Source organism: Astatotilapia calliptera, chromosome 14 (genome assembly GCF_900246225.1).
Source record: "Astatotilapia calliptera chromosome 14, fAstCal1.2, whole genome shotgun sequence".
Taxonomy (NCBI): domain Eukaryota; kingdom Metazoa; phylum Chordata; class Actinopteri; order Cichliformes; family Cichlidae; genus Astatotilapia; species Astatotilapia calliptera.
The window spans coordinates 37,334,262-37,347,142 of record NC_039315.1 but is presented as its reverse complement, the minus strand read 5'-3'; the positions used below and the strand labels follow the sequence as shown (position 1 = coordinate 37,347,142).

Here is a 12,881-nt window from a genome sequence, read left to right as displayed (position 1 = left end):
TCACTCAGTGAAGCAGTGGGCAGCCCACTAAGCAGGCGCCCGGGGAGCAGTGTGTAGGGATGGTACCTTGCTCAGGGGTACCTCAGGGTAGCCGTTAAGTGGATTCGAACCGCCGACCTTCCGATCATGGGGCGACCACTTTACCTACTGAGCTATCCCTGCCCCTTTGTAATGTAGCATGTTGACGCTGTGTTATATTGTTGAACGAATAGAAACCTGCCTACCGTTGCAGGGTGTTGAGGTCGGGATGGGAGATTTGTTGTCCTGGGTTTTGTTTCGCAGACGTACAAATCTTGCTGACTTTGTTGACAGAAGCCTGGAGAGTAACTCCTGGTTTTTCTCTCTAACATCCTTTTTCCTACACAGTCAGTACACTGAGTCTACAATATGTACTATAGTTGAAATGTTATTTTGATAGACTACATATTTACATATTTATTGTTTGTTTATGGGGACATTCTTGAAACAAATATGAAAGGATGCTCAATGTGTCTCAGACTGTACAATAATAAAAACATTGTAAGATTACAGAAAATACATTTCAAACTAAATATCAACTGTCTGAGTATCATAAACCTGCAGCTATCATGTGTTGCAGTCTCTATAATGGGCAGCATTGATGGAAATTATTCCCACCCTGACCTGCTCAGTGAAACAGTTGACAGAACTGTACAGTACTGCCAAATTGTAATTTGTTGCAGGTTAAAATAAATAAATAAATAACATTTTCTAATTCTAAAAATTCTCTTTCTTCTAAGTAGCTTAAGTAATTTTCATTCTTGAATTGAGTGTGATGAATGAGTCCTCCAGTGCCTGGTTATTCTGTTTTCATGGCATTGGGAGATTCCCACAAACACTGGATCCTACGTCTGACCGGGGTTCCTGCAAGATTTGAGAATGTCTTCGGTGACGTGTTGTTTGGATTTCTGTCTATTATCACTATAATATTTAGAATTTGCATCATTAGATTCATCACAGCACACTCATATGGCAGCAGGAAGCACTGCAACATAAATCAGCTCTGTATCTTAAGTAATTTGTCACGTTTCCTCAGTGGTTACACTATGCACCATAATAACTAACAGCAGTGAATGAAAGCCTGTTACTCAGAGGTAGACAACACTCAGCTGTTGATGGAGCTTGATAGCTTTTTATTAAATCTGAATCCAGGTTTAAATCTCTTATCAAATCTTTCTAGATTGTTTTGTTGGGTTACAAATAAAGAATGGATTGTTTACTTTTTCAGACTAAGGCTGCTTTCACAGCCACAGAAGGCGTTATAACATTTCTCCCACAGGTTACATAGTGAAGCCATATTGAATGAACTCCATACAGGCCGCAGTGACACTTAAGTAAATTCATGTCTATGGAAGACGCGACAGAACCAATAAACTTTTAAGTTGAGTATTGTGTAACAGCCTCAAGTGTTTTATGATTTGCTACATTGTGGCTCATTTGCCATTATCATTCATTCTAAATATTTGTGTAATGAATTTCTTTTATGCCTCATAATGCTTGTAATCCGTGATATTGCTCAATGCAAATGATATAGCCAAGAGTTAATAGACAGGCAACAGCTTTTCTCAGTACTCGACAGCCTGCACTTGCTGGACAGTAAATATTTGGACACTGAGGGCGAAATTGGCCTCTTGCACAGCGAAGAGGACCTTGAACTTTAAAGCCCAGTGTGCATGAACTCAGAGGACAAGCTGCCACACATGGCTGAATAAACCATGTAAACCTTGGATGTTCTGTTGCCCGTAGTGTTCTCTCACTTAAACACATGCAGCTCGGTGTAAAATACTTTCTCTGCAGAAAGACGTTTGTTTCATAGCTCCAGAAGGACTCTGTGAGTCCCAGTATCTTATTTTGGAACATTAATGAAAAGTTGTCCACATCTGTAACAAAACTAAACTTTCCCACCATCTTTCCTTGGTTGTCATAAAATCTGGGATGCTAGCAAAGGAGCAGGGAGCTTGTACCATGGTGGGGCATCCCTCACAAGTCTGTCCACAATTCACAGCAACCACGACTCCTCCTAGAGTATTGGTCAGTGTTTAGTGAAGCTTAGTGTAACACAATGATAACCTGACAGGGCTTTACCCAAGTTCAGGTCAAGGTCTCGTTTGTTATCTCCCCATCCATTCACTTTCTTTGCTTATCCAATTCAGGGTCACAGTGGGAGCTGGAGTGGGGTACACCCTCCACAGTGTGTCAGAGAGCCGACAGAGAAACATTCAACCATTCACGCTTACACTGACACCTACGTCCTGTTTAGAATCGCCAGTTAACCAACAATGTCTTTGGACTGTGAGAGGGAGCCAGAGTACCCAAGCGAACACAGCTCTCCACAGGGGGAACAGAAGAGCCCGAGCCAGCCGCTGGACACCAGGACTGTTGCTTCAGTTCTCATTAGAGAATTTGCACTACAGTCAACAGATAACAAGACTTTATACATTATATTAACCTGTGAACTCTGATCGATGGTCACCAGATTTTCTGCTACATCACCCACACACCGTGGTTGCACAACCTTTCTTTTTTACCCACCAAGTAGCCTGTCTTTGTAAACGCCTTTCCCTCCATTTTCCATTGTTTTCTTGTTTGTTTTTCACTATCTGTTCAGCTGCTGTTCAACTCAAGCTAACGGCTGGTGACTGGTTAGCAGTAAGGTCCAAAACACAGTCCGTTCATTCCAGAGTAACCATGTCTGAAACCTCTCAGTGAGGCAGCTGTCACTGATGTCACTGATTTTAGTCTGTCACTCCTTCGAGTTTGTTTTCAGGTTAAAACGTTAAAATACTTGGCGATGAAAACTAACATCAGCTGTGTTAGAAGCTTGCTTTTTCTGCTGTTCTAGGTTGGCGAGTCCCGCTCCATTGTTTGCCTAAAAAAGGAGCGACAGTAGGGAAGCTACAAAATATCAAATGGAAGTCCATTAAACATGTATTTTAGTGTTTACTGTTGTCACGATCCGACGTGCCGACAAATCCTGCTGAGTCCAGTTTAACCCAACATAATAGCTAAGAATAAAACGTAAGTTGAGTACTTTCTGTTTATTACTAGAGCGAAGCCTAAAGTGCCTCTATAGATGCGATGCAGGGATGTTCCCTCCTGGAAGACAGGCACAGAACCTCATAGGCTCATTGACATCTCTGTGACCCTTAATGCACAACACACTCACTGCTGCCTCTCCTTTTGTGTGAACCACTGCTATGATTGTGTTGTTGGGAGAGGAGGAGGGGCAAGTTGCTCCAGGGGCAAGCTGAACTTCCTGTGAAGGTGTAAGGGATAAATGAAGAGAGCGATGCTGGGAAAGGGCGAGGCTGTGTGAGGAGATGAGAGTCTGAGCCCAGCTTAGACATCCTCCTTTCAGAGACTCTTGACATCCCTACCGGCAATCATATTTTCTGTGGCTTTAACACACATCTCTCTTTCCTACGCACACATACGCACACGCACACTTGTTTTTCTTATTCTTGTGCTCTTTTCTTTTCTCTCGTCCCCCGTTCTGACCCTAAGCGCTGCTTTTACAGAGAGCAGAGACACTTTGTGCTGTTGGACCACTTGTAAAGCTTCTATCCCTTTCATTCTCTCTGGCTTCGGCGTGCATCAAAAGCAGAGGCTGTTTAACAGCGCCGCCAGCTGCTGCAGGTCACAGCAAAGGACAGAATGGCTAAGTGTGGAGGCTCATGCTGCCCTGTATTTGAGTTTACTGCCTGAAAGCAGTTTGCGTTTTGATGTGGAGAAAGAGGGAGCAAGAGTGATATTATGAGGTCTCTACATCAGTCCTCTGAGACTGCCAGAAATACATCAACACATAAAAGAAGCCATGTATGGAAATTCTTCAGTGTGATTACGGTAGAAGTTGAATAGGTGAACACGGTGTGTGACTGCTTGTCACTTCCCTGAACTTAACAGTATGTTTAATTATTTAAACTTAACCATGTAGGTGGCAAATGCCACAATTTTTAGGGTTGTCCAGCCCTGACATGTATTCAGGGACGCGGCCCTAGAATCTGCTTCTTTTGTTTTGTTTTTGCCCTTATTTTCTGTCATATATGCAGTAACATATAACAGTATGGCATGATATTAATTGTGATCTAACCACTTTATCTGTCTGGGATTATTTTCTTAAACTCACTTTAATTATCTCACAATGTTTCATGGAATAGTTTGCCTGCTTTCCTGTAAGCAAAGGAAATATTGTATAAAATTGTTACTACATGCCATATATAATAGATTATTTCATGACTGAGCTGTTTTCTCTCTCTCTTCCATGTGGTGTTGTCCTTGTGCCCCGGCCTCATGCGCTGATACAGGTGAGTGCTCTATGTCACTCTCCCCTCCTTGGTTTCAGTGTCAGGCCCTCAACACTCCCACCAAGGGACCCTCCATTCTGTCCCGACACCCTGTCATTATTTTAATCAAATGCAATTACCACCACTCTGAGGACAATTGAGTTTTGTTAGCTGCCCTTTTTCAGTTACCCCTTGTCCCTGCCCCCAGCAGCCCACTGCTACATGCATCTACACACAGACACATGGACTACAACTGTCTTGAACAAAAGGACAGCAGTTTAAAGCCAGGCAGGCTTGAGTGGATAGGGGGTGAGGGGGGAATGAAAACACACATTGTACTGTGCACGATTCGCCAACCCAGCGTCGGTCCGCAGGGCGGGGCCATCAGTGCAGCGGTGAAGAATCTGATTGAAGTGTTAAGAGAGATTGTGTTTGGGTGGCTTGTCTGGGTCAAACGCAGAGTGTGTCTTAGAATGTGCCTCTGTGCGGTTTTGCTGTATCATCCAGCATCCTTTGGTCTTGAGGTGGGCGAGGCCGGTGGGGAAGGGGGGTTAAAAGACCGTGTGACGCTGTAGTGGGACGAGGCGTTGAACTGACCGCTTTTGTGCCATGTGATAAATGGAGCAGGCCGGCATTTGTTTTCGCCCCTCCCGTTCTGTTTGCACCGCTGCAAAATATGTTTTCAGATCGTCTCAGAAGGAAGGGGGAGATCGGTTAAGAGTGGAGGACAGTTATGTCTGTGTAAAGGAAGGGAGATGAGGAGGAGGAGGCAGCTGCTGAATAGCCTCCTATGTTGTAATCAGCAGGCTGAGCCCCCCAGGATGGGGGAAGAAGAGTGGGATAAAGACTGTAAGTGTTCTGAAGATGTGACCGCCACACCACGACTTCTTTTGCCTTGTGGGCACAAGGAAAGAATTCACAGATCTGTCATCTGCCAGACATTACCCTAACACCCCCCACCCTCCACACACACCACCACCTCCAGCCCCTTTCTTTCACACACATCCATATCCCTGCCTGTTTGTCTCCCAGCCACCCTGAGGATTCTTTCATGTAACTTTATGTGACCTCCACCCCAGACCAGACAAACAGGAATAAGAGGTCCCCTCCTGGTGTGAGAGGTCTCTGAAGTGTCTCTGAAACTTATGACTTTCAAGGTTATAGCCCAGGTAGACTTGCAGGCTCATATATAGATTGTGAGTCACCCTTGTCTGTTGTATATATGTATAAAATTTGCAAAGTGGCCAAAGGTGGGACTAAAAGAGCGTGATGATGCTCATGCTCCAACAAGAAGGTAATATAAACACGACACACCAACAGGGTGGAGGAACTCCTCATGCATGGCACAAAGTTGACTCCCACAGCATCAGAGCATGGCAGGGAGGGGCAGCTGATGTTTCCTGACCAAAGATATGGATATCGAACAGGACAAGACATTAACATTTCACCAGCACCTTTTCTCTCCTCGCCCTCTTCCTCGGTGCTGGCATTCCCCACAGCAGTGGCACACTCGCGCTGCACTGGAAGAAGTGCCGCGATCCAAAGACACACCCACATCGCAATGGGAAATGAAGCACAGCGAGCTGAGGAGAGGTAGAGAGGGCTGCTTGGAAATAAAAGGAAAAAGCTTATGGAGTCGTAGTAAGGTGTGGAGCCACAGTGTGCCCTCCGTGTAAGGGACAAGGGTTCAAGTTTTTCGCCTCGATTTCTCACACTTCTGTGTCTCAGCAACAAAACAAAAAAACAAAAAAGTGAAGCGTTCCTGTGGTTAAAGAGCCCCGGGCAGTGTGCTAGCACTCACTTCTCTGTCAGCTTTTAAAAGCACTTTTTCATCGTCCTCACGTCCTGACTTTCACATGGTGCTTTTAATGATCTGTGCTGTGCTGTGCTGAGTGTGTTAAAGCCTAAAAGTGAAATAACAAAACATCCACAGGCCACAAACAGTGAACGACTGCTGAATTTGTTTGGTTTGATCTCACTCTGGGTGTATTACTTTCAAAAAGTATTTTAAAAGTACTATAGTAGTACTAGTGAAACACATTGTTTTTAGCTCCTCGTCCTTTAAGCCAACTGTCGTCTGATTGGCTGCCTTTTACAAACAGAAGTTTGGAACTGCTGGGGTTTCAGTCTTTGAAGAAGAGCTAATCAGGTCCGCTTTAGCTGTTATATTTGCTGGTTCTTACAGTACTCTCCGCAGCAGCTTTGTATTATTAGAGTTCATGCTATACGGTGAGGGATGTTAGCTGCTATGCTGCAAAATGGTGACGATAACGGTTTCAATAATAAAATGAAGAAAGTTGCGAGACTGAGCTGGAAAAGTATTACAGCAACTGAGAAATGACAGGGTCACAGCAGACCTCGTAGCTCTCATTTCATTTCATATGGTTTCTTAATAAAAGACTAGACATAGTTAAGGCCAGAAATAGGGTGTGCTCTACCCAGCCCTGACCATCTGTGCTGTTTACTTTGAGCACGACATTAACACCCAGCGTACATATGTTAAGAGCCTTCTCTGAAAGTACAGTGTGCGGTTGAACCAGGGGATTTGTTCAAATTAGGCTCTTAAAGATCATGTAACATAAGTGGAAACAAATGTGGATACCTCTGCCATGTTATTCTTCCGATGCGCTGCCAAAGCCCTGGGCTTGGAGACAGCTCGTGTCTCGGCAGTGGAGTCAAATCCAGCCGAGAACACGCAGAACACAGGATTTTTTTTTCTCGTGCCGGCTGTTTGTTACTCTTGAAGCTCATTTTTATGAGACACCTAGGAGTGTTTAGAGAAGCCCGATTCTCGGGCCTCCATAATACAGCCTGTGTGTAGGAGTCCCAAGTTATGCCTAATGCGTAATGTCCATTGAGTTGCCTGTTATACATGGTAATGAATGGTGGTCAGAGAAACAGTGTCCTGTATCAAAGAGCTGAACTAACATGCCTTTCTCACGGAGCCAGAGAAGTGGCCCTTTGTCACGGCGGTCGCCTGCTATTGACTCCCAGCGTCTCACAAAATATGCCCCATTGTTGGTGAAGGCCAACTCCGTTTACAACTCTGAAATGACAGCATTCCTGAAGTCAGCAACACCAGCCTCTTCTCTTATAACTTCCAAAAATGATGCCAATAGAATACTTTTAGAACTATTAGTTTTTAGTTTTGATTACTATTCTTATTCTTACCCACTCTCTTTTTGTGTAACTGTACTGTTTTGATGTTTGTGTGTGTGCATGAAAAACTGGGACTGCTGTGGAGGGCCACACTAATACGCCAAAACTAAAACTCAGTTCTGCTCATCATTTTGTCTCTTTATAAACTGCTATTTGTAAGACAAAATATTAGAATTAAGCAATGAAAATGTTAATAGTTGGCGGAGTGGTTAGAACCCAGCTAGAACGTCTTTCTATGTGGCGTTTGCATGTTCTCCCTCACCCACACAGGCTTTCCTTCCTGGTTTCCTCTGGGTGGTCAGTAAGACTAGAAAAGAGTGCTTGTGTCACATGATAAGAGTCTCTTATTCGGTCTCTAACCGTAAAAGCAGGACAGCCAGGACAGAGAAGTCTGCTCTTGACCCCCAAAACATATGAGGAAGTAAGGGTTTAAATTTCATTGCTTCTTAAAGTCTGGGGCATGTGGTGTTCAAGAACAGTGTAGCTCATATCTGTCTGCAGCTAAGCAGACTAAACCCTTGGAGAGTGCAGGGGGCTTCTTTCTCTGTGAAAACGGTGGCAGTGAAAATGGTGCTCGAGTCCTCCTTAAAAGCCTTACCACCACCATCCAGTTCCCTTTCGTGGCGCCGGTCGTGTTGGAATGTTTTTCATCACAAAAGTCTATCTCTTTGGCTCCGGCGTGTGTCTGCGAGTAAGAGGGAAGCTCAGAAAAGCATTTATTTATAGGTATCTGAAAGCCGCTGGGCCCTGATACTCTGGGATGTGTAATGACGTGCCTTTGGAAAAGCAAAAACAAAATCCCTTACAGCCAAAACGAGCTATTTTTATCACTTAGGTTAGCTCCCAATTGTACTCCGTAAAAGCTGCGTTCTCAGCCTACCCCTCTTGCCCACGCTAGCTTGTTGGTACAAATAATGTTTTAGGCTGCCCAGAACCGATGCAGGTGTCCAGTGAAAGCTTATACGCCAGAAATCTCGATGACCGCTAAGACGATACGGGGTTTAAGAGTGAGCAGCTCCAGGTCTTAGTGCCGTTTGCTGTTTTGTCATCAGAAATGCAGGCGTCTTCAAATATTGTCTGAATTGAATCACTAACTCTGGCGCTAACAACCTCAATGATGAAGTCAGCACCTCTCAACATCTTGCCTCTTAATGGAGTCTTCACTGCCTTTGTCCTTAAACATCCATTTCCATTAATTATTCAGAGGGAGAAAGGAAAACCGTTTGAGTGGGTAACACTGATCCAGTGTACTCAACCAATCTATGCAGTGTAAGTAATAAAATACCACACACTCAGACGACACAATAAAAGAGATTGAGACAGAGGAGATGCTTGTTAAAAATGTAAGTAGACGGAAGCTACCAGAAGACAACAGAGGGAGGAGGAGGCGGCGGCTCGGAAGTCAAAAGACACAGCAACAACATCTTAGTGTCTGGGTTAATCAGCGAAACAGGCCGATAGCAGCTGGTGTTTCACTGTATCCGCCCGGTCCACGGAGGGCTACTGTCTAAGCAGAAGCTGAGTTGATGTGATGCGCCCTCGGTGCAGCTGAGTGATACTAATTGGGATTAGCGCTGATTGCGCTAAAGTGACACGAGACATTCCAGGGCCCAGCCTTCCAGACTCCTCTCACTACACTGTCAAACTCTGCCGTATGTTTTCCTCTCGTCCTCGGGGCTTCGGGAAGATGCAGTGCACAGAAAGTACAAGCAAAATTAACCTGAAGAGTTTTTCTGGAATAAAAAGCAAAGGACCAAAAGTGTCGTTCGAGCGTTGCCCAGTCTTGAAAAGGTCACAGCGCACTTTTGAACTTTCACTTTGAATAAGGTTAGCTTTCCCCCGCTAGAATGGAAAAAGGGAGGGGTTGGAAATCCATAAGACATCCTGCAAAGATGTATCCACTCCAGCTCTGCTACCAGTCTCAGTTAGATCTTCATTGACAGGAGGCTTTTTCACCCTGAATTTGATAAACCCACCCAGCCAACCGGTGTGAAGAGAAGAGCTCGGAGAGAAGATGATTTTTTTTCCTCTGGATTTTGGAGGGGGGCTTTTCGAGGTATTAGATCCATGAACTGGGAGTGCTGTATTGAATATTTTATCGACTGTCTGCTTGCCCCGTGCTGACCTGCCTGACATGCTAAGTTCCTGGCTCGCTGGAGACGCCACGTCACTTCGCATCAGCCCAGCCACCCATGAGGCTCCCCTGCATTTCCTGTGAATAAACTCGCACACAGTGGGGGAGGAAGAGAGGCCAGGGCACAGGGGCACTGGGGCTGACATGAGGAGAAAACACACACATTCTTTCTCTGAAGAACAACACACAACCTTGGCTACAGTATGAACTCCCTTGGTCAGAGCCCGATGAATCCTCTGAAAGCATCCAGTGAATTGAAACGACCTGAAACCTCTATTTTAATTACAGCTTCACTGCTCATAAAGTTTGCTCCAACAAAGCGGTGCCGAGCTAGCTTAATTAGATGTGAGCACAACAAATAATCCCACAAGTCTTCATATCTAAACCTGTCCATGTATTATCTCATTTGTGGTGCTTGTTAGTAGGAACTAAAAGTCGTATCTAAATGAAACTGTTTGTCTGCTGGCTTTAGTGGATATTAACATGTTTCATATGAAAAAACTGAAAGAAATATCTTTCTGTTTCTCTCTGGCCTTACCCTGTAATTATGAAGCATTTTAGATAAAAGGTGACCAATCAGGACCGCCATCTTTTTCGCATGACGTGCAAGTAACATTTGCACAACAGTAACAGGTTGAGAGTGACACAGTCTAGTGTGCATGGGGAGTTATGCTCCGAGGATGTGAGCGCACTCTCTCTCACCCACCATAGCCCTCATCTCCATCCCTCTGTCTCTGGCTCATTACTGGCAGTGGGGCTTCCTAATGTGTTAAAACTCAGTGGGGTGGAAACGTCAGCCAACGGACTTTGGTCCCCCAACGGTCTTTACTTATTCATGCAAGCACTTGCCTCTCCCCAGGACAGTGTAGCATTGACCCAGGAGGACAGCAGGGCTGAGAAGAAAATGACCCCGCACCAGGGTCACTCAGCATTTTAGGCCAATGAGTAGACGAACATCAGCTTCAGCGTAGCGTCGAACTCGGTCCTGTTCATGATGAAAGTGTGCCAACGTCACATATTCTTCTTTAGTGCACCATAATGTGACTGCAAGGCAAATTCAAATAGATAATGCTTTACCAGGAATATAAACAAAGCAATTCATGACTTTGTGTCATCTTTGCGTTTCTTAAGTCTACAAAAACGTGTTATATATCCAAATGCATTTATTCATTTTAAATGTCACCATTTGTTTTTCAGTAGTTTTGGTTAGCATCCTATAAAGCTGCAAAAACTCCCGACTGTAGTTATTTTCCATGTTTGTGATGACCCACTGTTTTCACTCCTACCTTGAAGTAAGCAAACGGATGAAGTTTGGATTGAAGCAAAAAATGAAAACATTTGTATGGTACACCTCCCAACCAGGCAAGTGTCTGTTCAGGATCGCCATCTGTGAGGTTCAAGATTCAAGGTCTTTATTGTCAGTTCACCCCAAGCCCCCCCCCCTCCCGTAGTGCATTATAAGAATATGAGAAATACATCAAAAATATAAATTAAAAATTAATAATAATTTGCTAATTTGGGGTAAAATACAGAGCTAAAAAGGTACTATTACTAACTCTAACTGTACAATACATAAAGACAGGACAGAGACAATACAAAGTGGATTGTGCTGTAGGTACTGAATACCAGGTTCAAGTTATGAGTCAGGATATTGTAGACAGGACGAAGACATGTGCAATATAGCGTTATGTAGATGTGTTCAGTAACTATGTGACGGAGGTGTGCAAATAAGCATATTGTTCCCAGGTCCAGTCTGGGAACAATATGCTTATTTGCACACCTCAGGTTACATGTGTCATTGTAGACAGGCTTACAATACATGGTTAAATCTGAGTTGTCAGATGCCCTGCCCAAAAATAGTCCAAGTGCTGGCCTAGTAATGACACGTCCTATTCATCTATTTACTATTTAATATCTCGTCACATCTCTAATTTACACTTCTCAGTCCCACTTGCCGATTGTCAACAATTCCAGTCGTTCCCCCCATGTCTTCCTTTACTCCGTTCCGTAACCCTGCCTTCCTCCTCTTCCCTCTCCCACCATGCCCATCACATAGTCATCCCAGAACATTTAGAGAAACCCTCCAAACTTGTTTGTTTGCCTTTCTGTCATTTGCCAAAACCCCCAACCGCCGAGCCCCTGACACGATGTTTTACAGTTGGCCCTTCAAAGAACTTGTGGACCTTCAAAATGAAGTTGGCTGTCAGCGTTTTCCCGCACATCAGCAGCCACAGAGAATGTGATTTACCAAGCAGGGTGTGTTCCTCCGCTTGCTAATGCGATGGTTTTGACAGTGTTGTGGTTAAGTTGTCTGAGCTTGGTTCTGGGGAGGTTCAGCTACCATAAATCAGAGCATGACTAAACATTACATTTCACTTTAGAATAGCTTAGAACAATACAGCCGCTTTCAGAGAATCAGATTATAGATTGATAGATCACATGTGGGCTTTTATGTGGTGAGAAAATATAGTTTTCTCCAAAATATTCACCTTTATACAGATCAGATGCAGACTAACGGAGTAATGCCGTTCCTTCTGTACCTGTACTCACTGTTGTAGCTATGCTCAAGAACCTTCGTCACATAAATAGTAGATGAAACTGAGTGGCACTGACTGACACTCGCTCACGGTAACCTGACTGTAGACCAGCAACAATGAAATAGGGCTTGGAGATATTTTTTATCTCCATATGAATTATTAAATAGCTTACTTAACCTCGGTTCTTTTTCTTTGTATTATCAGTATTCAGCGTGTACAGATAGTATGTCTGCTATGTGATTATTGTACCTCATTGGTTATTTAAGATTTTGTATTTTTTATGCACTTTTTGCCGAGCAGAGAGCGGCGTATTAAGAAAGAAGCTTTGACACAGGTGTGTGTTGTAGAGGAAAGGGATAAAACTGTGGTCCATATGCTCCTGATAAGATCTCAATGTGGTTATACTAAAGGCAGAAACACTTTTATAGCTTTACGAGAAAGATTTGAAATACCTGTAAAGAAGCGTATGTCTTCATTCATTTGTCTTAGTCTTAACAGCTTACCCAGTTCAGCTGGTTAAGCTAAACTGGTGCCTGTCCCAACTGTCACAGGGCAAAAGGCAAGGTAGAGCTGAGACACGTCGCGAGTTGTGAGTCTATCAATCACCTGCGACCAATTTGAAATCAACATTTAACCCAACAAGCAGGTCTTTGAGTTGTGGGAGAAAGCCTGAGAGATCCCACACAGGCAGGAGACATAAAACACCACAGTGGGTGTGGAATTGAACCCAGGACTTCATTGCTTTGAAGC

General features: G+C 44.1%; 1 protein-coding gene across 7 annotated transcripts in view; it reads left to right on the top strand.

Annotated features, from left to right (window-relative positions):
* bcas3 (BCAS3 microtubule associated cell migration factor) overlaps positions 1-12,881 on the top strand; it is a 315,169-nt gene that overhangs the window by 183,327 nt on the left and 118,961 nt on the right. The window contains exon 23 of one of the 7 annotated variants that reach the window (XM_026193349.1): positions 4,323-4,789. The exons of the other annotated variants lie outside the window; for them this stretch is intronic. Within the exon in view, the coding sequence (XP_026049134.1) occupies positions 4,323-4,462 (140 nt within the window). The 3' untranslated portion in view covers positions 4,463-4,789. Of the gene's footprint in view, positions 1-4,322; positions 4,790-12,881 lie in introns of those variants that run through there. 7 annotated transcript variants of the gene reach the window in all.